Source organism: Dermacentor variabilis, chromosome 7, assembly GCF_050947875.1.
Source record: "Dermacentor variabilis isolate Ectoservices chromosome 7, ASM5094787v1, whole genome shotgun sequence".
Lineage (NCBI taxonomy): Eukaryota > Metazoa > Arthropoda > Arachnida > Ixodida > Ixodidae > Dermacentor > Dermacentor variabilis.
In genome coordinates, this window is record NC_134574.1 from 155,733,962 (window position 1) to 155,761,937 (window position 27,976).

The 27,976-nt window shown below is 41.7% G+C and overlaps 1 protein-coding gene across 1 annotated transcript in view; it reads left to right on the plus strand.

The window, feature by feature from the left end:
* LOC142588245 (cathepsin L-like) overlaps positions 1-27,712 on the plus strand; it is a 31,339-nt gene extending 3,627 nt beyond the window's left edge. The window contains exons 2-14 of the mRNA XM_075699812.1: positions 2,716-2,823; positions 3,830-3,910; positions 5,129-5,173; positions 6,704-6,809; positions 8,256-8,369; positions 8,857-9,011; positions 10,181-10,277; positions 11,751-11,831; positions 14,153-14,272; positions 15,978-16,042; positions 18,280-18,373; positions 21,730-21,803; positions 23,646-27,712. Coding sequence (XP_075555927.1) covers positions 2,716-2,823; positions 3,830-3,910; positions 5,129-5,173; positions 6,704-6,809; positions 8,256-8,369; positions 8,857-9,011; positions 10,181-10,277; positions 11,751-11,831; positions 14,153-14,272; positions 15,978-16,042; positions 18,280-18,373; positions 21,730-21,803; positions 23,646-23,729 — 1,224 coding nt within the window. The 3' untranslated portion in view covers positions 23,730-27,712. The remainder of the gene's footprint in view (positions 1-2,715; positions 2,824-3,829; positions 3,911-5,128; positions 5,174-6,703; positions 6,810-8,255; positions 8,370-8,856; positions 9,012-10,180; positions 10,278-11,750; positions 11,832-14,152; positions 14,273-15,977; positions 16,043-18,279; positions 18,374-21,729; positions 21,804-23,645) is intronic.
* Positions 27,713-27,976: the final 264 nt, after the last annotated feature.

The window sequence follows — 27,976 nt, forward strand, 5'->3', positions numbered from 1 at the left end:
TAACCAAAGTTTCTGTTTAATGTAATTGGTGCAAACCACGTTGAAGCTGATGCGGTGAAGGCCTGGCCTTGCCGACTGAGGCCTCATGGCATGCCAAACTTGCAAGATGGATTAATTTTATGACAAGTTTTGTGTGGAAGGTTTGCTTCTTATCACACAGCGTTGTGAATGCGAAATGACAGCACTGCCATGCCAGTCCACATCTTCCAGTACTGCTGGATACATCTGTACTAATACTGCAGCTCTATTGTAAAAACACATCTCTTTAGAGCTATAGCGCTATGGGCTGTATAGCACTATATAAGCGCAGAAACTTAAAGAATGCAACCATTTTATCTTTTTTTCTCCCAAAGATGGCCGCCTACTTCAGTGCGCACGCAAGCACTTCGCACACTTCGTTGCCACTCACCTACTAGTTATCTGGACATGACACATCGATGACAAAGCCTAAATATTTGTTTGGCTAGTTATTGGTTTGTCATGGCCTGCAAACAGTGCCAGAGAACATGAAAGACATGCGACAAGCTTTGTAATCGTTGTGCCTTAATTGTGATCATATTGATGTCTCCTTGCAATGTGGGGGACACCTCTATACATCCCATACACTATGGGAATGCCAGGTAAGTCAACACGCTCCTCCATCTATACTTGGGACACTACCGAAAAGACCACACAAACTTGAGAAGTGACTGTCCAACCCAACACCATCTAATGTGACCACGTTAACAGAGCTTACAATGGCGCTTGGGTTAACCGTACCGCAAGAAGTGGTTGAAACCCAATCAAGAGTCTATGCCACCAATGTTTCACTTTAAACCCTGTTTCCCGCAGCCTCTCACCATCACCCTAGTGCCCAGTAGTCCAGTAGACCTGGACAGGGCGCTGAAATGAAATAACGTTATCTCTCCCTCTCTCTTTCTCCTCGCTCATCCTTCATGCTGCCTGGCAATGGTGCCATTTGCAAGTTGATGAAAAAGCTCTACCAAGGCAAGAGAGGGAGATAAAAGAAAAGAAAGGCTGGGAGGTCACCCAGACAAATAAAGTTTGGGGGACGTAGGAAGATAAGAAGGAAATAGAGAGAGTGAGGAACTGAGCGCATGCACACAGTTACTGCTTTTCACAGCACAGGATAACTGTTAACACTTGTCAGTACTAGAGTTCCTCGTGCAGTTTTTGTTGTTCGTAAGAACTGCAACAATGCATTCATAGCACTTTCTGCCTGGGGAGTTCCCATCTAAATACACGGGGGGCAGAAACATTGTTTCACTGGGAATAGTTGCATCAGAGCCAGCTCTGAGATAAAGTGCCTACTAAGTTATGTGTCTTGCATGAGCTCACTCATATATTGTCTCATAGTATGAGTATATTGAGCTTATGAGTAGTATACTTAGTACACTTATACTACTATATTGTCCTATCAATATATTCAGCAGGCATTGCTCCTGCACACTTTTGTTTTGCAGAAAAACGTCTACAGACTTCTTTCTGTACGAATTAAAAAAAAAAGGACATATGTACCACAAACCGAGGCTTCTTAAATGCATTCAACGTAACCTCTGCTGCAAAGGTCAAACAATTCACCTAGGTCACGGTCTCTGGAACACTCCATCCCTTTGGAGATGATTTAATTAAATGTAAGCCAAACAGTAAGTACAACATCTATACTAAATATGGTGGTGGTGATAATTACGGTATAATTGAAGTGGTGTTCAAGCAGGGTTCAAATGATGGAACTATAGGCTCCTGCTTTGACAGCAAGAGCCTAGTGCAATATTTTCTCCTGCCTCTACATTGCCTTTCTATTTCTAATGACTGTCCGTCACTTTGTTGTCCCCGCTCTTGGGGTCATTGCCCCCCTGCTCGAACTGAAGTAGCTGTCCGGCAGGGGCACCACCACTGCCGCTCGACAATAAAACCAGTCGACTCTCCGTTCTCAACCTGTCAAAATGTGAGTTACTAGCCTCCGCTAAACCGAGCTCCAAACTCTTTTACCACCAAGGAGTGCTGAGTGATCGAATGCCCTCCTGCATTTCCAAAGAAAAAGGAGAATCACGTTTCGCCCGCCGAACAGAAAAATCCTGGTGCTCTCGGAGAAAAAAAATCTGGCACCTTGGCATTAGTACTGTTGGATGCATAAAGCATCAAACGACCGACTGTGTTTCTTGAAAAACGACTGCACCGTGTAGTATTCGAATGCTTGTGACTGTACGTGCATATTCTTCCACGAGTGCGTGCACTCTGGCTATCTCTTATTTCAAATTTTCTGTCTTCCTTCTTTTCTTATCTGTCTTTCCCTGCTTCCCCCTCTCCAAGTGTAGGGTAACCAGCCGGGCATGTCCTTGGTTAACCTTCCTGGTTAACCTCCCTGCCTTTTCCTCTTGGTTTACCCCTCCCTCTGGTGACACCCCTGGTTCTTCTGCTGCTTAGGTTGAGGTTGCGGGTTTGGCTCCAGGTTGCGGTGACCACATTCCCATGGAGGCAGATTGCAAAAAACGCTTGTCTACTTAGACTGCACTGCTCCCTTAAGAAGCCCAGGTGGCTTAAATAAATTTGTAGCCCCCCTCCCTCCACTAAGCTTGTGTGTTGCTCTGGGATGCTAAACCCCGTAATCTAACTTAAAACATTTCCGTTGAAGTGTCGCTCTGTAGTGTAAATAATTATTGCAGCTAACATGCTCAAATGCATTTCCCCTTCTTTCTTTTTCGTCGTCCACAGGTTGTCTCGGGAGTCATAATCAGGCTCAAGATGAAGATGACAGAATCGATCTGTAAGGTGTCGAAAGGAAACTACACCAAAGAGCTCTGCACTGCGAAGAAAGGGAAGGTGAGATGTAACATGGGGCCTTTTGCTGGATCTTACTTACATGCGGGTTGCCTTGGGGCATAATATGAAATGTAATACGAAAGCATGGAGGCGAGTTTCATGCACACACTGCAATGACAGCTTATGAAATGCATTCTCTATAAGCCATCAGTCATACCCGTCAGGGTAATCAGTTCTTAATATCCCTAAATGCAATTTTAGGGGCTATAATTTTACCATAGCTCTAGCTATAGTTTGACTCAGTATCTTACTTAAATTACCAGTATAGTTATTATCTCTCACTCTTACCAAAACAAAGGTTACATTTGATTTCTTCACTCTAATAATATGAAGCATCACATTTGCATTCTTTTTGTATTTTGTGTATATTGTGTATTTATGTGTATGTCTGCGATTCAGTTATTTTATTGACATTGGAGCATCATATTCTTTTATACTGGTTTGCATGTGCAACTGAATAATGTCACGGATTGCAAGTACTTGGTGCAGTATTTTCAACACAAGTGCATCAGCTTATTTTCTCTTTCTTCATGAAGGGACTATAGATACCCAAAAAATTGACGTTATCTATGTGTTGCACTCTTTAATTCCTCAATGTGTTAAACTGTGAACTTGAGCATTCCTTTTCTTCTGCTTCCTGTATTTTTCCTGGCTTTTCTTTTTTTACATACCACAGTGTCTTATTTATAGAAACGCTGCAGGTTTAAGTGTTGGTTCCAATGCAAGTGGAATGCAAAACCATTAGTGTACTGGGCTTTGTTCGCATGGAAAAGAACCTCAGTCAGCTTAAATTATAATATATACATCTTTCTGTGGTACATCTGAAAACCCATGTTCTACTTTGGCATGGTAAATACAATCAATCAATCAATCAATCAATCAATCAATCAATCAATCAATCAATCAATCAATCAATCAATCAATCAATCAATCAATCAATCAATCAATCAATCAATCAATCCTGTTTTTCACTTGCATATACTCAACTGCCGTTGTTTTTCTGCAGCCAGTGAAGATATGTGAAGCTGAAATCTACAGCAGAGCCTGGGAGAACTATCGGAACGTCAACTCATTCACATGCGAAGCGGTATGCATACTTTCCTTTGCCGGGCCGTTTTCTTTTCTATTTTTACTTGCATCATGCTTTCCTTTCTTCAGAAATTTTATAGCCATATAATTGGTTATGCAGCTCTTATCTGTATGTATATTTGTATATAATACCAGTATAATTCAGGTTGTCATTATTTGACTCAGTTTTTCCAAACTAGGCATTGTGATTTCCTAGATCTCACTAAGCTGGCAGTCATTCCAGGCTATGTGTCAATGACAGTGAAACTTCATTGACAGATTTCTAAAAAGCAAATGTGATAAAAACATGTCTGAAAAGACCTAATATGTGCAAATCACAATCTGAATTGGGCATTTTCACTGTTCTCCACTGGGAACATATAAACCAGGAACAAGTTCATGAAGATTCTGCCATATCCGTAGTATCTTGCCTCCTCGTTATCTTTGAAGAATCGGCATTTTAGGAAGCTTTACACATTTATCACGGATAACATGTGTGAGATTATGAAAAGTGTCACTGTTGTTGTTTTGTTTTAAAAGTATGATTCCCACACTAGAATCCTTTTCGTCTGTCAACAAAAGCACTGTCCGTAGGAGGGAACAAGTCCTTTTACCTTACCTCTTTTTTTGTAACCAGTGCTGCTGCTTAAGCAGCGTTTACTAAATTCCTCTGAATGCATTTGACTGCCTTCTTTAGCTGTTGGTGCACAGCAGCTAAATGAGGCTTTTGGAGTAGCTCTTAAAATTTATTTTGCTTTCATTGCTCCTGATGTGGCTGATGTTTCTCCTTCATGTACATATGACTGCTGTTTACGTTGGAATAGCATCCTTGTAGCATCCTTGCTGCACAATGCTGTTGTCATTTTATTCAAGCTCTTAAGCTGCCGAACATTTTACACTGAAAACATACATTGATATTCTTCTGTACTTCTTTTTCTGTTCTATTTATTTACTATTTACTTTATTTACTTCAGAGTGTTCTGTATTTACTGCTATAGTGTGTTCATCTTATTGTTCATGCAACTTCTGCCTCCACGGTTGTAATGCTTGATTGGCACTGGTGGATAGGGCACAAGTAAATAATAAAGGGAAATTCCAAGTTCTAGTGCTTGCACCTGTAAGTAATGCTTGTCACAAGTCGGTTCTTGCGCTGAAATTGGTAGTTCGTAAGTGAAAGCATTGCTTATTGACCAGAATTTTCTCAGACGAAGTAAAAATTTGCTGCTTTCCACTTCAGGCCATGTCGATCGTCACACGGATATCGGGTGTTGTAGATCCCAAGGTGCGTATTGCATTGCGGCCAACTTGTTACAAGTTTATCATAAAATATCCTGTTTATGGAGCTTGTTTGTGATTGTCATATTGACACTACTAAATTTATGATTCTTCATTTACATATGGTCTAAGTCAGAACTGATTTCAGGGGAGCACATATACAGTCGCCCACTGATTTTTCAAAGCCTGATTTTTTGGACGTAGCAGTGCCACCTTACCGCACCAGACCAATGTATAATGGCGACTGAAATTGTTTGCTGTCATTATGTGAAAATTTTATGAAACACTTCATGAATGTTTCTGTTGTCTGGGGCACAGGTAATCCTTACTACAGGATACAGCATAATGGCTCTTCACAGCATCCCTATGGAATGAAGTCTGCAGATTTTTAATAAACAGTCGACATCTCAACTAACAAAGCAATTTTTTAAGTTTTTCGATAAGTTTTAGTACATTTTGTGATTACTTTATTGTGCTTTGTATTAAATTGTAAGAAATCCTGTTGCTGCTCTTATTGATATCCATAGCAATCACAAAAGGTTATGTCTTCTACAAGCGCACGATTCCTTCTGCTGAAATAAGTTATCTTCAAGTATGAAACATTGATAGGTTGCAGATTTGTATTGTTTGCACTGCAAGAGATTGTGGATTTTTAAATATGTGGCTAGCACACAATAGTTTAGAAAACAGATTCCTCTAAAGACAAGCGGGCATCTCTGCATTACTGTACATTGTTGCATCACATCTGCTCCCTCTTGCTTTTCCAACTGAAGCTTGCAGAAACTAATATCCTCAAAATAAATTGGTGAAAGATGCAGCAGTCAAGAATTGTCTTCTCAGTGACTTCGTTTGGTCAATTTGTGGTAATTATAATTTGTACGTAATTCAGTAATCTGTTTAATTCATGCAAAGCTGAAAATTTTGATTTGCCCAGTGCAATTTGGAACAGTCTAATTCAAACAAGGCCATAGGTTAATTCAAAGCTCTCATGCTTCTGATGGCAGTGTAATGTCGTTAAAATGACTTGACTGGAATGAAGTCATTATAGACGACTAATTATCAAAGGATACAGTCAAAGCTTGTTATAACAATGTCACATTTGACACGAAAGTACTTTTATTATTGCAATATTTGCTGATATCATTGAGAAGCATTTTAGACTTACTTTATACTAGGTAAGTTGTTATATCTGTGTTCATTAAAACAAGGATAGACGAATTTAAGACTGATTTATACTCTGCTGCCACTATGAGATGGTGCCGCATGTAGAAATGCGACCAGGTTGTAAATCCATTCATATACCTGTCGTGGTTTTAAATCTGTTTTATGAGCACAAAAGTGTGCATATCTGTCTGTATAATTATGTATTCGTATAACACTGTTTTTAAACTATATCATGTTCAACTTCAGATAGTTAATTTTTGATGTTTCAAACAAACATTTGTGTGCTCCTTAGCATTTGAATTTACATGGGCAGAATACGATTGTGCATTATTAGGCAGGCACCTACGAATATGGTTGTTTGCTTTTTCTCCAGGACCTAACTTTTGCCTACCTGTCGAAACACCTGAAGCTGTCGCAAGAAAGGTCCCTCTTCAGCGTCTTCGCCCGCACGTACAACAAGACATACAAGGACAAAGAAGGTTGGGAGAAACTTGATTTCACACTTTTAAGGAGTGCTAATATAAATATTTTCGACTCTTCATTTCCTGCATCAAATGAAGGTCTGGAACCTCGGAACAACTTAAAAAGGACTGGAAAGCTTCAGAATGCTCTAAATCATTTAACAAAATAGCTTTTCTACAACCACTTTCGGTTTTGTTTTCTTAAAGGTGACTGTTCCATGACCTCGCGATGCACAAGGTAGACACGTAGCAGCAGGAAATTGTAAGGTTTTTGACACTCCCTCCGGCTTGTTTGGTCGTCTGTAAGGCAGCTCCATTGGGCCTTGCAGCGAGCATAAGCATAGAGGCCATCGAGCGAGCAGGAGCGAGTGCTCAACATCGTGATGTCCTGCTCTCGCGGGACCACCTTCTGCGTCATGATGTCAAAACAGTTTCCTGGGAAACGAAACGACAACTGTCTGTAGAAAAGCCATTATATTAAACAGTTTAGGCCACCACAAGGCTTGCCAGTATGTTTTGTAGGAACTGGAGGTCTAAAAGCTTCAGTTAATGCAAGAAAATTGAGTAAAAAAATATTATGTCGATGTACCTTTAGTATAAATGTTATTTTAAAGCTGCTCAGGAAACTGATAGTACAGTCGTGACAGGCACTGGTTGCTGCTGGGTGTTTTGAAACTGCCTTATCAGTTGTAAGATGACCCAGTCTATTTATTTTGCTGGAGGTACTGCTTAGCTGTGATATACAAGTGTGGCCATTCACTGTCATGTTTGTTGGTGTGTAACAGCAAGCACACAAAGCATTGGATATTTCAAGAAGCTGAAGAAAAATGGTATATAATAATGAATGAAATTGTGAAATTTACATAAAAATAAAAATGGGTTGTAAAATGCATGGCAGGTGTATCAGCAACTTACTGCTATTCTTGAATAGAGAAGCGCACAATCATTGCATGCGACTGGCACTGACATATGCGGCAGAAACTTGGAGGTTAATAAATAAACTTGGAAAAAAAAAGAAAATAAGCTAAGAACCATGTAGCAAGCTGTGGAACGAAAAAATAATGGGCATGACATTAAGAGACAGGTGGACAGTGATTTGAATTAGAGAGTCAATGGGGTAGTGCATATTGAGGAGAAATGGAGCTGGACAAGTTTTGTATTGTGCAGGATAGATAAGCAGTGGTCTGTTCAGAGGTACTTGCTAAACTTGGTATTGGTGCGATTTGAGAAGGGAAACTCGGTCGAAAGCAGCAGAGGGTAGGTGGTGTGAGGAAATTAGAAACGTCGCAGCCATGGGGTGAAGTCAGCTGAAGCAAGACAGAGGTAACTGGAGATCTCTGGGAGAGGCCTTCGGCCTGGAATGGAGACAAGTTAGGCTTGTGATGAAGGTGATGATGTTCTTGGTGTCCTTGAACAACTGACTGTATCTCAACCCGTGCTTCTTCTTTTTTTTTGTTTCCCTAGAGCAAGAAGCTCGGTTCATGATTTTCAAGAACAACTTGAAGAGAATTGCACTTTTCAACAGACTCGAAGAGGGGACGGCACATTATGGCCTCACGGAGTTCTCTGACTTGTCACGTAAGACATCTGGTATTTTTTACCCTTTTAGTACCTGGTCATTACACCTTTACGATGGTAAAATCTTTCTCGGTGTTCACTTTCTTTTGAAGGATTAGCCTACAGTTCTTCCGCATGTTTGCCTTGTAGCAGTGTGAGGGAGAAGTGATAATCAGCAAAAAAAGAAAAATAAAATTGTCGCTGTTCCGTTTGCTTTCTTTTTATGCATCTGTGGAAAGTATTGGAATACACCCATTGTCAACCTGTCATTATAAATTTGAAGCTATGTCATTAAACTGCATAGACACACAAAAAAAAGCCAGTGCCACCACCAACAGATCACTTGCTACAAACCATACAAATGTACATTTGCCAGAGGGCAGAATTTGCATGTACGGTAAACTAAATGTGTTCCCTTTAACTGTAGACTTCACTGTTGCACATTGCAAACTCAGCTTCCGCTGCATTTGCAAGCAGAAGTTCTGAATGCGAGACATTTGTACCGCAGCGAGTGAATTTGAGCGCCACTACCTTGGCTTGAAGAAGGATCTGGCTGAGCACAAAGAAGAGGTCAAGCCAATCAAAGTTGGACCCGTGAACGAACCGCTACCAGACCTTTTCGACTGGAGAACCAAGGGAGCTGTGACTGAAGTGAAGAATCAGGTAAGCACGGTGAAGTTGATTTAGTACATAACTCTTTAGGTGTGTGCACAAACAGCGATCACAGGAGACCCAGAAGTCTTCAGAAATTTAGAAATGAGTTTGTGTGAGAAGGATACAGTAAACTGAGGGGGTTCATTTTTTTGTTAATTGCAGCCATATAAAGCAAAGAGACAACAAAGTGAGGGAAAGCACAGGGGAAATTTCGCAGGCACTTCGAAGTTGTGAATGGCAGCCTACTGATGTTATTTAAAAGAACAGTACATATACTCGCGCTATTCCATTACCATCTAATTCCTCAAATAAGAAATAACAGTTTAACGAAATTTTCAGCAAAAAGAAATTTTCTTTATTACCCATCCGTGTCCCTTAGAACTTGGAGAATCAAAATTACTGCTACGACAATGTCCATGATAGGCACATTTTCGATTCAAGTATGTTTTCCTAAAGCAAGCCTCAACCCCCTCCACCTCCAGAGAGAGAAAAGTAATTCTTGAGAGCTACCTCTGTGAGTCTTGATGCTAACTAAGTGTTGACAACCGAATAAAATGTAAATATCAACAGTCTTTGAATGTCCCCAATGATAGCACTGAAAACAGCCATGCAACAGGCTACCGTCAGTTCCAACACCATTGCCATTGTCACCACAAAATGGCTTCAGAATAAGCTCATCATAGCAAGCATTGTGAGATGCCTGATAGCTGCCAGGGTGCTTTCGTCAATAAGGATGTAGTAACCCTGCCCGAAGTGAATGGACTTGGAGATAGTAAAGGAAAGCTTCGTGAATCTGTGGTGGAGAATAATGAAGGATGACTGGAGCATTGGTGGCGAAAAAGCAGGGAACATCAAGAACAAATCTTAGGACAATTGATTTCTTTAAGATCAATGATTTGTTAGCGCAAACCATTTCTCTAAAAGGCCGAAAATAGGCGCAGAAGAAAAGTAAAAGTGACTAGCTTGGGGGCGTACATCACCACCATGTTTCAAAGAGGACACTCCTAACATTCATCCATCAATCCAGCAGCAGTAGGCTCGCATGCTGCTTCATGCGACTGTGTCACCTCTGTGTATTGTAACACCATCCGAGAAGCTAAATGCTCAGTCTTGCTGTCACTTCCTGTGCTCCATCCTTGGAATGAAATTGCCAATTTTTCTTGTTCATTTTCATTCAGGGCGCATGCGGCTCCTGCTGGGCGTTCTCGGTGACAGGCAACGTGGAAGGCCAGTGGTTCCTGTCACGCAACAAACTGCTCTCACTGTCAGAACAGGGTAAAGCTTTACCCAGGCCTTTGAATCTTGCCATCCCCTCAAAAAGTTCAATGGGCCTCCATTTATTTGTGTCCCACTTTAACATGGTTTGTTAATTGTATGTGCGTGTGTGTGCATGGTTAATGAGATGCAGTTGACTTCTCTTAGTTCGACCTCAGCGTGACTGAGGGAGTTTACTTAGTTATCTGAAGGAACCAATCAAAATCAGAGGTTAAATAATACCCCAACATACGGCTGCTTTTGGAAGCTTTCAGGTCAAATTTGTAGAACGAAAGCATGCATTGTAATTAGTCTCATTATTTCTAATTTCTTATGAATTGTCAATTTATTGTGAGCTGCAATTCTCGCTTCAAAATCTGCCAAAGGCGGGCTGAAAAATCGATGTTGATGCACTTACTGTTCCTTAGCACCGTGAAAACAGATGCTGCAGCGATTTGTATCGGCAAGTGTTTGCATGCTGACTAATTCGAATTCGAAATTGTCCAGCTAGCATCACGAAAATGAGGGGGGATGTTGAACATGTCGAGGACGCTGCTTGGGCAACATTGGAACAAAGCAGAGTAATTAGACGCAGAGTGGGAAATTACCAAAGGCAATGAAAATTTCATGTTGCAGGAGCTTCAAGGGCAATCCCAAGGAAATGATCAAAGTTTTGCTGATTGGAGTTCTCATTGCTTGCTGTGGAATAAAACATTGCCCATTTGTGAATTACTAAGCACATTGAAAGAAAACATCACAGAGTCACTTAAAAGGAACATGCTGAAGAAATATCGAAAATTCTGATTGCTTTGGCAGTGTCCATAGGAAATTTCCAAGCTCCCATTGAAGCCGGTAAAACCCTCCTTTGAGCAATGAAATAAACTTGAGAAATGTTGCCACGAGCAAATGGCTAAATATTCCTGCTTGAAGCTTTCCACGCGCATGCAGGAGACCCTTTATACTTGCAAATCGGCCATTGTAAATATGCTTCCAAGTTCAGAAGCGCTAATTTGCGAGTGTTTATTGTAAGCGGCCATGCGTTTGTTGCAACAGCTGCAGCTCGGCGAAGTGCGCAGAGGTGGTGAGGTGGGTGCATGGACGCTGCAGAGAAATTCAAATTTTCGATACTTGAAGAACTTTTGCCGTAAGGTACTGCAAGATAAATAAAGGACAAACAAGTGCACGGGCTTGTCAAGTGCTTCCCGACATCTGACCAGATGCAGTATTTTTCAATGCTTGCAGCAGCCCAACACATGACATTAAGGGGTTAAAGCTAGAGGTATTGTTTGTTGTTAGAAAATTACGTGTTTCACAAGTTGCAAACTGATGAATGAATATCTTGTTTTTGTGCAGTCTCTTTCTCTGATACGGTGTCATCATTTTGCGCCATTTTATTTTACACTGTTTTGAACACCGAACTTGCCAATTCCATCATACTGCTGTCATCTCATGATTGTTTCTTTCTTGCATATATTGTTGTTTGTTTCATCGCAGAACTTGTTGACTGTGATCATGGAGACAATGGATGCAGAGGTGGCTACATGGGTCAAGCTATGAAGGCCGTTATTGAAATGGGTATGATTGTTGCTGCAACGCTATTGTATTTAAAAATGAAGTATTGATATGCAGTACAGTCGAAACCGGCTATATTGAACTGTCAAAAAAAGGCCTATCGGTTCGATATAGAGCATAATTCGATATAAGCCTACTAAATAATTGGATGTCATAAAAGCAAATACCATTTACAAAATCACTTTATTGATGAAACTAGCTTAGTTTCGCATGAAGTAGTCCTACATTTTCTTCTGCTTGGGCAATTTCGCTGCCTGCAACGCACGCACTTTTCCACATTGTCTAAGGAGTCGGAGCAGCTGAAGCCGCAGCCTTCTGCATTCGCGCAGAAGCACCGGACTAGTGTGAGCGCGCCAATCACTTCGGAGGATGTGGGCAAAGGACCGTCGTTGCTTTCCTCATTGTGCCCACTTTCACTTGTGCTCGGTATGACGTCAGCAAAGTAGTCTTCGTTTTCGGGCTCTCCAGTGGTCACGACACCATCATTTGCACTCACAAACTCATCCACCATTGATTCGCCAACAGCTACCGGAAATTATGACAGCTCGCTCCAAACTTCGGCAACACCGACAACGGCTTCGTTGCATTCATCAGAATTTACAGTTATCACCGAGCATGCGGAAGCCGGCACGGCTGAAGAAATTTTGGATGAACCACTTGTACACAGCTGTACGTAGTACATGTCGGGCGCCACGGGCACCGGGTCGCGTGTTTGGCCGCTTTAGCCCTAATCTCTCCCTTATTCTTCAAGATAGTGCTGAGAGTGCTCCTTGGAATCTTGCATGCTGCGAGGACATCCGACTTCTCGCTGCATTCAGCCTGATTTACGATTTCGAGCTTCACGACGAAAGGCGAATTCTGCCACTTCATCACGGCAACACTGCGGGAGACAAGGCGCACACACAGTGAACCAGAAAAAGCAGCGAGACAACTCGCACTTTTGCCATCTTGCGCACATGAGGGCACAAGAGCTTTTGATTGGCTGTCTGAGCAAGCGCTGCGGGCGGGCCAGGATCATTTTTTGTCGGGGGGTGTCGACGGCTCGTCTGAGGCAGCGTGGTTGCGATAGGGAGAGCGGTTGGATGGAGCCACGCCGCTGGGTCCCCCCCCGTTTCATTGCAACTGTACCGTGTCCAGAAATTGTTCAATATATAGAATAATTCGATGTAAATGGGTTCGATATAGCCGGCTTCAACTGTACACCAGTGCCTTGATTCCACTGATAGTCCGATTTACACTTTACTGTGTATATGGCCAGGAAAATACGTGTTGATGCGCAGCAGCCATGCAAGACATTTCTGAGAGTGGTTCTTACTGCAGTAGCTGATATGGTAGATTCTTTCAGCTCTCGATCGGTCTCTAAGCAACTCCACAGAACTAGCTATTTTACACAGCCTCCAAGGTTGCTTCGGGTATCTGTGTGGAAATTGCCTAAGCATTTCTTCAATACTGGTGACAATAGTAAAGTACCAGCAGTAGCAAGTAAGAATTTTGTTGTGGGCACATCTTTAATTATGACCAATTTAGCTAAAGTGAATACGTATGCATTTTTTTTTCTTTCAGGGCCTAATTTTCCAAGGCACCTGATTATACGAACTTACTCCCTGTACCATCATGCACTCTCTAGAACCTGTGAATAACAGTAACTGAAATTTAGGCTCCTGTGTTATGAATATCTTGTGAATAAACTTCCAGAATATTTTTGTTTGTCGGCGGTGTAGATCGCTTTAGCTGCAACTATAACTGTGCCTGCTCACAGTGCTCCTGCAGAACAAAGCCCGGGAATTCTTAAAAGAAGCAGTCAACATGTTGAGTAATAAAACAATATTTAGTAACTTTCACCAAGTTTCAAAATTTCTTTACTTAGAGCATCTTTGAAATTTTTAGATTGATAAGTCTGGAACAACAATAAGAGAGAGAGAGAGAGATCACAATATGCCTTCTTAATGAAGCCAGGCCAAGTCACAGAAATATGCATGTACATTTAGATGCCTGTATGACAAAGACCTTGTTGTAGTTGTCTTCGCTGTTCATAGCAAATACGAAAGATAGAAATTCAACTGGGAAAAATGTAGTCCTTAGCTAAGCAGGATATTTTGTTTTAGAGGTGCTCCTGTAATTGCAATGGTAGTGGAACGGCAGCAGTGCTGGAGTTTCTGTCCAGCAATGATGGCATGAAACTTTGGCACCGAAGTATAATCTTTGGCTGCCTCAATGGCATCCTTTTTCTTCTCTCTCTTTTCTTTTTTTCCCCTTTTATTTGGTTTGATGGAGGTGAATGCAAATTGCGATTGAAGCAATCTTGTTTCGTTTATTTTTCTTAGGAGGCCTGGAGACCGAGTCTGAATACCCTTACCAAGGTGTAGATGGTACATGCGAGTTCAACAAGACTGAGACCAAGGCCCACGTGCAGAGCTTTGTGGGCTTGCCCCAGAATGAAACCGGTGAGAATGCGGTCAGTTATTGTGACCTTTTCGTTAATTAATTTTTCCTTTCACTCTTCCTTTCTTTCCTGCTTGCTTGCTTGCTCTAGGGATGTTAAACGTCCAGGCATGAACTTGCAGGATTCGTAAGCTTGCACCTTTCTTCAAAAAGATGCATACAAATGTGCCAATTTCCAGTAAAACCAGAAAAATGTTGAACGTTCGAAGCTTGTGCAAAATGAAATTTGAATGCCAAAATTCCATTAGCCTACTGCCATTAGCCGTAACTTAACTTCATGGTTCTTCAATAGTCTTAACTTAACTTAACTTCAATAACTTCTTAACTTCAATAGTCCGTTACCATGTTGACATCATGGACAACTAAGAAGGATCCGAATCATGTCGAAGCCACCTATCACGTCCCACGAGTTTGTCTTCTAGTCATGTTTTACACCTTGGTTATCAGTATCGTTGATTTTGCACGTGCTGTTGATGGTGGCCGCACTGGCGATTTCGTTGTGGACAGCCGTTTCTTCATCTGCGTGAACGAAGTCGGCTATGCTGAAGCCATCCAAAGCCACATTGTCGACAGCAAAAGCACGCCATGCATTGGTCAGTGATGGTGGCACTATGCCGACTGCACTAGCATGATCTGGGTCTTCAGGCATATCACCCGGCCACGCAGAATCCTTGCATGATGCCTGCCAAGTGGTGCAAGTATCTGTGTGCTCCGTCACATCTCAACTGCGGAAACAAGTCCACGTCAGTGGGAAGCGTTCCTCGGCGATGTCCACCTGCTTGCCGTTTTTGACTTCGGCGATAACGTCCACCTTATCCTGAAGGGTCAGAAACTTCCGCCTTTTGGTCGTAGAGGAGACATCTTGGCAGGCTGGCCAAGCCAGGAGCATGTTGATGTTTTTTCTGTTTTCGCTGCACACCGCAGGACCCCTTCAACACATGAAACCACAGAGTAAGCACTGTGCCTGGTATGCTAAGTCTCATCGCATGTCTCTATGGTTGATGTCGATGTGGCCGTACCAAACAGGCTGTCAACTGGGAACGAGAGGGCAGCAGCGACGTGTTTCCAGTGCCTGCTAGTGCTTTTGGTGCTTTGCTGTTTTTGCAAACTAAAATGCGGCGGCCATGCTTTGGCAGTATTTTACACAGATTAGGCGCACAGCAAATGCATTTCAGCGCTTTTTGAGTTCTGTTAGTGACTTGGTATATTACATGATTAGGTGATATGCATAATAAGGTTCCAGCAGCTTTCATTGATTCGGGATTGCAGCCTAGTCCTAGTTGATGTTTTTTGCAGAGAAATACGAAATGCAATGAATCCTACGAGCATTTGTCAGCAATATGAAAATATTTTGTTGGGGCGAGTATTTTCTTATCTCGAGCTTTCGGTATCATGGTGTTAACTATATAGGTGAATCAGCATTGGTACGAGCAAAAGCGTTCTTTCAATAGACGGTCACAAAAGGAGGACTTCAGGATACGAGAGAAAGATTTTAAAAATATTTAATTGTTGATCCTCATTATACTTAAGACATGCCCCCATGCTACAACTACATTTAATCTGATCACACTTCATTTGAATATCTTTTCTGCTACTCGAAGGCATGTTTCAGGGTTTACATTGTAACATAGACTTCTCTCTTATGTGCCTTTTATAGGAGCATCGTTGTTTCAACTGCTGATACTTTTGTTTTGCTTTGTCTTCCAGAGCTTGCCTACTGGCTTATGAAGCATGGGCCCATTTCTATTGGAATCAATGCCAACGCAATGCAGGTGTGTTAATGAGATGGCATGTTCTCTTTTTATTCCCTTTTTTTCCCGTTAGGACTAATGAAATGTAGCAGTGTGCTTCACAAGGGACACCAAAGCGAAGTGCTGAGTTAATAACCTAATGTAGACTGGTAGACTACACATACACTACCACAAATGCACTTTTAAAATCAGCTTACATCCTTTGGGACGTATCTTTGTCCCACTACAATAATTGCGATCTGTCTTGCTTGTGTTTCCTCTCTCAAAAACTCTGCGCTCGCTGTACTTCTGTCATGAAAGCTGTCTCGCGCTTATAATGTGCACTCCGTTAGTGTTTTGGAAGTACTGGACATGCAGTGTTAAAGTAAGGAGAGACACGCAAGAGAGATGGCAATTATTGTTGTGGGACAGAGATGTGCCCCAAACTGTGCAAACTGTTTTTAGAGTGTATACCAGTCTTGCTGTGTGTGGAGGAGGCCTGGCAAGCCATAAACGGTGAGAAAATCGATATGGATGGGTAGCAACACTGGCTTGAAATTCTCACTCTAACTCCCAATGATGTCACTAACTCCCCAAATTCTTTCCCTGCGTCCTCCCATATCGTAGCTTGAGGATTGCATGACGTATACATCATGGGCCCTGTCTTCTTTTTTTTTTTTTTAGCCTCGCTTTTTTGCTGTGTGGCACACTTCTGACGGCACCACGTGTGAGCTGTTGCGCTTGTCTTGTTTCGCGCAGTGCATCATTTTGCATGCTGTAACACCTGACTAGCAGTATAAGTCAGTGCTACACGAATACTGAGGCAGACACAAGCAGATCACAGAGCATGATCACGTGCTGGAACAGGGCAGAAAATGACATAGTTTCATCGTTTGTGCGCGCGACTGCATGATGTGGGAACAAGCAGAAGAAACGGAAGTATGTTTCTGCTGCGATGTGAAGTAAAATAAAAATGCACAGACATTCGGTTTGTGCGCTATATTATTTCTGTAAACTTTAATTTGTCGATTGAAGCACCAGAGAGGGTATTCTGTAAGAGTCCACCTTGTGGACTGTCCATTTCGGCTGCTGCTGATTGGATCCAGCTGTATGAGCGAGAAGGAGACGAGCTGCCCTGGCCAATCAGCAGCGGCCAAAATGGACAGTCCACTAGGTGGACTCCTACGGAATAGCACCCCAGGTTACACAAATAACAGATGTTGCGTAGAATAATTCTCGAAATCACGTGCCACTATGAGCGACGTCACAGCACTACCATGTATGTAGGCGCACTTGCGCGATGTTTGTTGGCTTTCCGGCTGGGAGCACGGTACCCGCGAGGAGAAGTGCAAACAGTGTTCGGTTTGAAATTTCAGATCTTTCAGCGGTGCATAGCAATGTAATGCTTATCAGACACGATCGTTAGCACACATTGTATACACGGCGCTTGTCAGCTCAAAATGGCCAGACCTGGTGAGGGGCCCTTTAATAGCTAACGCTTTTTTTTTTTCAGAGAAATGAAAATGGAGTTCCAAAAGCACTACCTGCAAGTGTAAACTTCATTCAGGGTTCAGCTGACAATTGAGTCAAGTTTTGGCTACAGCTTCTTGTGCTGTAGCCAAAACTTGAGCTGATGTAGCACATCCAAAATTGCAAATAAGTGACCAGAGAGACCCTGTTTGTAAAGTAATAATGAGATATTTTAGAGCGACAGAATGCGGGGCGAACGGGTGGATATTCATGTTGTGAAAAGGTTTGGCATAAGAAACGCAGACAGAAGGAGAGAAAAAGAGAACACGTGCGCTGGCTATTGCCTCAGTCCACTAAAAAAAACAGTGCAGCAAACAACTTTTGAGAGTGCAGGAGGGAAGATAAATTTTTTCCTTGCCCTCTTAGCATCACAGTGGTTTGGAAAAGGTGGTAAGCGTTGCCTATATAGCAGATTTCAATAACGCACCATTGCGGGCTTCTGGACAAAGAATACGAGATGGGAAAGTACATTCTTCTGGTTAGTCTTTACTTCCAAACACAAACACTTATATGGAAATAAATGCCACAAGATTGAAAGCAATCACACGTGTGCACTTATGTTTTAAAATGCCGCTAACTGGTAAGGGTTGTACACTATATGGCAATCCACAGAGTGCAAGGGTAACTATTCTGCTAATGCACCGTATACTTCTTCGACTCTTGACTTGCTTTTGTTGTTTGCTTCTCGCTGTCATGTCTCAGTAGCTGTAATACAATAATCCTTAAATTTATTTTCCCTCTGCTTCCAGTTCTACTTTGGCGGTATCTCGCACCCTTGGAAATTTCTCTGCAGCCCAACAGACATTGATCACGGGGTTCTCCTCGTTGGATTTGGCGTGGACAGTACGTTCCTGCCCTTCCATTTTTCAAATTCTTTCGGTTCCTGACGTATGATAGTCGAACATTGCGAAGGCATAAACTCTGTGTATTGCAGTGTTCATTTAACGAGACTGTTGCTAACTTTAGCGAGTTTTTAGCCACCTTAACGACAACTTTGCCTTTTTTAGAGTCTTGGCGACCTTTTTTTTTTCCGTGACTTTCTTGTGGCGTTTGTATGAGGTAAGTTGCCAGTGAAAGCCCTCATGGGATCTTGGCATAGTTCAGTGCCTCGACCCCATTTGTCACTACTTCTAAAGATGTATCGAAGAGCTTCTCAGTGAGCCATCCAGGTGCATCAAGGCTGCTTTTCTAGAGAAAGTACAATCTTGAGATCTTGTACCGTTTTAGAAAATCCAGTTTTCTTTTTGTTCTTTCTCATTTCGACTGCCGACTCATCATTGCAGCCGGTAATCTAAAGCTCCAGCTTAAAAAATTATAAGGACGACATCTAAGAACGACTAAAACATTAAAAAAAGGCAAAATTCTGAAGAAATTGTCATCCTTATAACACCACTTAGCAACTTGAGATAGAAATAGAACCTTTTGGGTCGCAACATGGCGACTTGTCAAAAAGAAGTTGCCGACACTAGTATATTGTCATATATAAGTCTAAGCCAAATTTAAGTTAGCTTCCCCGGAATACTAACTTCTGTAATTGGAAGAAATAAAGAACATGCTCCATGCATGAGTCACAAATAAATTTATTCGTCGTATCAGTCTCAAGCCTCGTTGCACCTAGTGGCAACACAGAAGTCCCTATTATTGCTATTGGTGTTGTCTTTTGAAAAGCTAGCCAGCTGTGGTGTTTTTAGAATGGGACACATTGCAAATGCCCTGCTGACCATGTTGACTGGTAGCCTCCACCGTGTGCTGTTTACCCATTAGGTCCGCGAGGACCCAAGTGGCATGCTTCACACATCCAGTCAATGTTTACAAAGACGCAAAATCTCTTGCTGATCGCAAGATTGTTTGCTGCTTCGGAAAACAATATTGATTTCTGTGTGAGTGTTACTGAAATCGAGATAATTTTATTGCATGATGTGTTTCCTCGCCACCACAGACCTTGTAAGCCACTGGTAGAAGAGACAAGGTGGCATCCGTATATCTTTGCATACCTGCCAACTTTCCCAAATTTTCTGTAAAGTTTATGAATTATGGGATAGTTTTATGATTTTGAAATATTGCATCATAGGTCATGAAAAATGAATTTTGTTCACCAAAATGTGTCACTCATTGTTTTCTGAACAGTCTGTTAGAGGTTTGATTCTGAATTCTGGTGAAGTACTTGCTTTGAGGAAGTTTATTCAGGCGAGTTCCTGAAGCAGACGAAATCAACTAATGCTATGTCACCATATAAGTCACTGTAATCTAAATCATTTTGTTGCTTGTAAGTCTCTGCTGTTATGTTTGCTGCTGTTTGTGTACTACTTCTGAAGGTAAATTATCGCTAATAAAGTGTGTATGTATACAACAAAATGTGTGTGCTCAGAGCAAGCTTTAAAAAGAAACAGCGTGCTATTCTCTGTCCCCCCTTTCCTGTGTCATGTCCATGTAATTTTGTGAACATTAACATTGGTAGTTTGCCAAGTACGTCATTGGCTGAAAAAAAATTTACTGGAAACTGACTCCAGAATTGGCTTTAAGCCATCGTGATGCTTGTCATAGACTAATAGACCCCACATATAGGTTGAGTCCGTATGTAGGCGAGTCCACCTATTTTGGAAAGCTCATTTTTTGAAAAGAGGGTTGTCTATATGCGGTGCCATAAGGTAATTTCAAGACCAGTCTTCATTAAAGTTAAGAGGATGCGCAGGTCCATGAGAGCTGACACTTGGGCAAGCTGGTATGGACACATCTACAGCAAACTCTCATTAACTCGAATTCTGATACCACGAAATATTGGTTGAGTTGATTTTTTTTTTCTGACCATGGTTTCAACCCATCTGTTTTTCACCTCTTATCTCGAAAAGTCTTTGCACCAAATTCCGGATATCATGCAATCTTGACTCAGAAATACCAGGAAAGAGACAGTAGGGCAGCGTCAGCAGCTTTGCTTGCACTCGTTAGCCGAGTCGGACGCCATACTGGGCTGCACTCCCCACTTATCCTTCCCCTTTTTTTCATTTTATCACCATTTATGCACACTTGCTCGGCTGTTTGCTGCCACTTTCTGTGGCCTCATGCCGCAGTGGAGCGCTGCGAGTCGGTCCCTTTTTCTCCCTATCATTTAGGATCCTGTCAGTGGTGTATTAATCATTACCTTGGGCAAGATGGTCGGCACTTTTGAGCAGACACGATCAGCCCATACCCTGCGCCTAAAAGAAGCTAGCTTGCGAACACACAGCGTTTCAGCAGGATCGCAGCTTGATAAGGATGTTCACTTCATGGTTGCACGACAGTGAGACGCAAATGCCATTTCACTTGCGGGCGTTTGCTATAAAGGCGTCACAATTGCACTCTTTCTTAGTTTCGGTTTTCGAAGTTCTATTGTCCTTAATTCATCAGGGTGCGAGAATAGCAGCGTCAGCTTTTTGCATGTCTGAAAACGGTTGTGCTTGGATGACTGGCTTCAAACATTAGGATCAATTGTATTGATTTGGTGCCAAGCATGCTGTCTCGGCGCAGTGTCACTAATGCTGTTGCGTCGTTTCCAGTAACGCCGTCGGCCCGTTGACGCTGATGTCTCCGTCCGCGATGCTTGCAAAAGTGGCTGGAAATATTACTAGCGGTATTTTGGAAAGGCTTCATGTAATCTATGCTTTTATTTTCGTGACTTCGCTTATCTTGAAACTCCGCTTGTCGAAATTTTTACCGGTTCTTATAGCTTTAAGTAAACCAAGGTTTACTGTATGTGTAAACAATGCCGATTCATGATGGACATTGAGCACGCACAAAGCTCTTTCTGTCTTTTTTTTCAGGAGGATTGGAACTAAGACATGTGGGGAATAAGAGAAGATCAAATAGAAGCTTGTAACTCTGAATTGTGCAAGAACTGAAGCAATTTATCTGCAGACTTGCTGTCACCTAACAGGTGTAGTTTTAAGATACATGTGGCTTCAGTCGAGGTCTTCTCAAGATCTTAAGTCCGATCGCCCGTGCTCCAGGCCACAGCCAAAGCAGGTGTTGAGCGCGTTGCAACAGGAGCCGGGCACTTGGAGCACGTTCCTTGGTAGCCTTTGTTGATTGGCAAGCTCGCATTTTATGGCAGCACGAGATTGACCATTAAACAGCACAGACTCCAAATACGCAGAAACCTAGCTTGCACTCCTCCTCAGCATTGTATTTCCAACTGCAGTGACACATTTTTTTTCTCTGCACAGAACGAAGTTTCCGTCGCAAGCATGTACCATACTGGATTGTGAAGAACAGCTGGGGCAAGTACTGGGGAGAGAAGGTGAGGCTAGCATTGCCTTTCAGCCAACAAGCTCAAACCTTGCTGCTTTTTAAAGTGAAGCTTTCTTTGCCTAGCCGCCTGCAGTTTGGTGTATTGTCGTCATCTCATCGAGTAGAAGCTGTTGCTGTCTGGGATAGGATCACTTTTGATAGGTTTTGCAAGACTCGACACCAGACGTGTCCATACACAGCCGACAGCATTTCTGGCACTATACCAAGCTCGCTATCTTTGGACAGTGCCAGGAATGCTTGCGGCAGTCTACTTGATCACCGAAAGCGATCACCGAAAGCGATCACCGAAAGCGATCACCGAAAGCGATCACTTGATAATAGTATTGCCCATAGTTAAACTTGCTTTTACTCTGCAAATTACGCTATTGTAGTGGATGACCATTACGGGATGCATCCATCGCCAAAATCCTCTGCCACATTCGTATCAATTCGCATCAAAGCTTTGCTAACACTAGTTTCAAAAGTGCATGGGATCTGCATGTTTTTTTTTTCTGCAATTGCTGTTAAGTGTTTCATTCCTTTCAGACTTTATTCCATTTAGAAATGCCAACATTTCATCTTTCTTCTCTGTCACATTCACTCCACGCTTTCAAATTCTATCTCAATAAATTGCCATGCGCACACCTGTTTTCAGGATCTCATAATGACTTAAAATAGTAATGTGCAGTGATTACAATTAAACCTCACTATACTTAAGTTAAAAGAGACACAGCACTTCTTATATTATAATATCTTAGCCGTACTTGGCTCTGACCGTACATTCATAACAGTAGATAAAAACACAGTGCTGGCCAAGTTGCGATACCTTTAATAAGAGACCTTTTGGTTTCCCTCACAGGGACCTTGTGTATACGATTTCCTTTGTGGGACCTAGAATGTCTGTATTTTGACGACTTTTAACTTGCTTAATGTTTATTTACTTAAAGCTTAAAGTTTTATTTACTTCTATTATCCCTATCTGGCCGTTGATTTTACCCTTAAAGGGCTGTGCTTGTATGTTTGGCCACCGATGCACACCTCTGACTGTGCCTGAGATAATAATATTTGAACATGGAACATTCGTAGACTGCTCGCACCATCTACTCAGAAGTTAGTTAATCTAAAATTTTATGCTACTTGTTTTAAACGACACATAACGTAGCAAAGTTTATTGACTGTTGGTGTCGCTCACGGCTCTTGTTATGGACATGGACCGGTGCAAAAACCCCGTGCATAAGATGCAGAAAATCAATGACTTTTTGTGCACTGTGACAGAGGACTTCAGTGTTCACTACTAGGTGTCCTCGTAGCGCAACGACAAAGATGATATGTTGCCTCATTGTCCACCCAACACCCAAAAGTTTAATGAAATATTGCATGCTGCAGTGTGCTTGTTGGCAGTTTAGGCAACAAGCAAAGTGTCACGCTAAAGGTGACATGTGACAAACCAGGTGACATTGAGAAGATGGAGCTGATGTAGGCAGTGTTTAACACATTAGTGTGTGATGTGTAGGACTGCATCACATGCGTGTAAAGCAGCATTGAACACTCTTTTAAAATGAACGGACTGCACAAAATAGCCAATTTACCACTTTATCTTTAGAACAGAATGTTCATTGATATCCATTGATGAAAATATTTTAGTTATTTAAAGTGAATTCTTGAATGCATGATTTTCCCACAACGATTTCAATTGGAACTGTGTTTTCGTTACATCTATCATTTCATTACATACCATTTTGTTAGTCATGCTCATCTAACTGCACTTTTACACCTTTCCAACCTTTGAAACACTCATTGAACCATTGAATTATGCAAACAAACTTTATACATATATCTTCTTTTGTTTCAGGGCTACTACAGAGTTTATCGTGGTGATGGTACCTGTGGTGTCAACCAGATGGCGTTGTCTGCAGTGGTTCCACCGAAACACTAGTCGATTTAATCTTTTTATAACCTGCTCTTTCTTTTTTGACATTATTTTTTTACAGGAAGGAATGCGAGCACATTCTTATTTTAAGATTCTGAGATTGATTCGCTCGGCAATGCATAGTGTTGATGCTGTCCTTACAGCATGCCGTAAGCAATGGGCAGCTTGTTTTATTTCCTTTGTGTTTGTCAGCGCTGGTTACAAACCTTAACATTGAGTTTTGTGATGTTTGTTCAAGTTTACACTGCTAGTTTAGGTTTTCATGTGGCTATTGTACCTTAATGCTCCTTTTCCGACTACGGTCACACACAAAGACAATGCTCTTAGTATATGGAGAAAGAATAGACAGGAGTGGGAGCTGCCTATAGACTCTGTTGCAAAAGCATTGGACTGCTGTCATCTTGGGCTGCTAATACTGGTGCTTTGTGATTGCAACAGCTAATGCATGGTGCTAGGGTCAATTTGTATGCTTGAAGATGGTTCTGCACATTCATTTGGTGATTCACAAATGTGTTAATTTAACTTCACTGAGCACGAAATCAAGAAACTGTTCATGTAGAAGCTCAAGATGGCAGTGCCGATGGACTCAAAATAACATCATCTGTAGGTGCAGTTTGAGTGGTTAACTTTACAAAGCACGGAAAAAGGACAAAGAAGGCAAAAGCACTATTAGGTTGCATCTGGAGGCACGAAATGGAAGCTACCATTGTGATCAGTCTCTGTTGTCATTTCAGCCACTAGATGGTACCAGCATGATGTAGCCTGCAACACCATGTACGTTTGCAATGTCATCTGGTACTGCGACATTAACTGGTGATGCTAAGCACGTAGTGTCATGAATGCACCACTTGGCACATTTGTGATGTCTTGTACTGTGAAATTAACTGGCGACGCTAACCAGATAGCGTTATGAATGTGACAGTGTCTGGCTGCACCATAAAGTGCAGTTTCCATGCCTGTCCATATCCCTTCTCTATATGCAGGTCTGTGAAGCAGAAACATTCTTTTTCTATAACTTCTTGCAAAAGTGTGTACTTAAAGCTTAAGATAAATTACTACATAAAATGCATAATTAAGTAACTTTTTGTTATTCTATGACCAAAGAAAAAATATTTGTTGTCAGAAACTCATTGTCCTCCTTAAAACGACCTGCAGAACTCTTGTCTGCTGTGTACTCTATTGTATCTTTGTATTTTTATGACCGCAGTGCAGTTTCAAGAGATCTCACTGTTTTGAAAACACAGTCATTTTAACGTGTTTTTGCTAGCATTAAGCTTTTGAAAAGCTTGAGAATGCATTAGCTTCAAATGGCTTCTCAAAGCTCCGTACTGTGTTTTTGAAGTCACAAGTGTTGCTTTTCAATTTTCGTGGTGATGCATTCGTTGACCACTTCCACTGCACAGTAGAGAACTGGCATGCACAGAAACCTGTGGGATTGCGTATTGCATCGCGTTGCCAGGCTTCCTCTCGTTCGATCGGCTGGCACCAGTACAATAAGATCGTCTGGGCCTTAGCTAGCTGGTGCTTGCCGAGACTCATTTTAGCACAAAATGCTGGGGAAAAGAAAATAATGCTGAGCACCCACATTGCTGGGCAGTCCCATCACTCGCCGAGTAGTCTTGGAACTTTTGTCAGAGAATCTACATTTCACTGCTACTACAGCACCCTAGCATTGTTACGGTCATATAGCTTCCTTACTGTTTGTCATGAAGACTGGCCGGCCCGCAAGTCACTGTAAGAGCTCATTAATCGTGGTTCTTCTAAAGGCAGAGGTGGCGCACATGTATTTGCATATGCACAATGGCACTTGTAGCACTTTCATCAGTCACGTGGCACTGTGACGTTGAATTTTCTTATCGCTATCCTCGTCGCTTCTTTGTACTTACTTACTCATTGCAGTAGCTGATGTTTTCTACGTATTTTGGCTCGCATTCATCACAGCTGCAAGGCATGGTTCTATGGCGTGCGCCACGTAACGAACAAATCGAATGTTTATTCAAGCCAGCGTGTCACGTCTGCGAGCTGTATACTTGACTTAAGGGCCGAATAACATTGTTTTATGATGGTTTTTGCACTAGCTACTTATTGCAATTTTATTTAGGCCCACAGGTAACGTCCCTGTGTTGTGTGTGCACTTATGCGTGCTGGCACAACTCTAAAGCAAAAGCTGCACCAATACACACGGGCCAGTAATAGCTGTGATTATTCTTTAGTTCAGATGACATTAGATTTATACTGGTTTTCCCGATTGCCCAACACCTGAGCCCTTGATTGTTGCTGTGAAAAGAAAAAGCACTTATGGTTACAGTAACTGAATCTTCAATCAGCTTCCTGGCTGAGCTAACAAAATAGCATGAAGAAGCTTTATTTTTAGTCACATCTAATAGTTATTTCATACAGATTTGTAACACAATACGTACCACTCAGCTATCTGAAAATTACACGTTCTGGATAATCCAAGTAATACTTTTATTATGCCCAATATCACTCGGACCTGTTTTGGCAAATTTCACAGAAAGCATCTCATCGTTTCTAAATTGACAAAGAAAGAAAAAAAAAGCTATATCACCTTTACTTGGTCACAATATCTAAACTTAACATCCATGCTAACTATGAAGTCTTTTGGAACTGTATGCCACACATTTAGACCAAGCTATATTCAGCCACTTTAATTTGTTGTTGAGTACATAAACAGCGTACAGTATCTTGGCCTGTCCTCTGGATGCTTTGTGTTGTTTACTCCAATAACCAAGTTTGCCATCTTTGCAACTGTGGATCTATGCCCTTTAAAGAATGCTGCTACATAGATGACAATAGGTGTTTGTAACCCGCAAGCTCATTTTTTACAGTTTATGGTGACATTTAGATATAGTTTTGACCTGTCTTCCAATGGCGATTATCAAAGCGCAGTCCTGTCGAGGTTGCGCCTTCTGTGCCGTCCCCGCCCGAGATTGTGAATTTTAGTAGTTTTAGTAGCCAGTGACTTAAGTCTTCTTTTTACTGCTTAATTTTATGGTTACACCAGCAGAGTGCTGGTTTTGTACTGTAATGTTGACTCACTGCTGTTATCCAAGACTCTCTGAACAAATGAGAAAGTGATGCGGGAATATTTAACATCGCATTTACGAACAATGGGTCTTTTCCTCATACCAAACTATGCAACTCTTTGTATACTCCAGCTCTTAGATGTTCCTGTTGATATGCGACGCGACTGTTTCTGCTGTGTTGACCTTGAAGGAGTACTGACATTTTCTACTTTTCATATTTTCGTGTTAGGCAAAGGTCCAAAGCCCCGATCTAAATCTTGGAAAAAAATACCGCCATTTGTTGAACGTGTTTTGGTTTTAGTACTGAGAAAGCGTACGTGTTGTGATGTTACGATACGTTGGTTCACTTCATTTCTGTGATTACTACAGCTGCCATATTAGACCGCAGGCAAGGAAAACACTCGCAGCACTTTTGTATTTTTTTTTAAACGAGCAACATGATTGTACCTAGCCTCCTTGCTACATGATTCCAGCAAATTTTGCTCAGTATCATGATGTCACGATAATGAGTATGACTCCAGGGCCGGCATTTCGGCACCATCCTTAGTATCAAATCAACATATCTTATGTTTCCCGACCTTCATACTCGCTAATTGTAATACTTTTCATGTGAAATATGTGTGGTGGAGATTCTACTTTGAAAATGTGTGTCAGTACTCCTTTTAAACACTGATGCTCTATAAGGACTATGTAACGTGCACATCATAATGCAGTTTGAGATTTCAGCGTCTGTGTGCGCTCATCTCGCAGTGATGTTGAGAAAGAAATAAGTGTGGCAGCCACTTGAATGATTCATGTTACTTCTGCACAGTTGTTTTTACTTTGCATTGACTCGCTGCTTTATTAACATCTGTTGGCACATTGAAGAGGGTTTCTTGTAGGTACCTCTTCCCTTTGTTGCAAGTTTTTAGATTATGCATTTAAATAAAAATTTTAAACAGATGTGTGTGTCTGTTGATGTTTTAATGAAAAGCATTCTTTGCCTTGCAGTCGGTAGTTAGGTTTCTGCCCTGCCTCATTTTGTGCCTCTTCGATAAAAGGAAAATTACTTGTCTGGTGGCAAAATTTGAATCGCTGTCCTTTAGCACAATAGCCCAAAGCTCCACCCGTTACACCATGGATGCGTGCATGATTCTATTACGTCAAACTAGGGCCAATCTGCATGTTCCCTTTTGTCAGCCTTTCTGAAAAAAAAAAAAAAAAAAC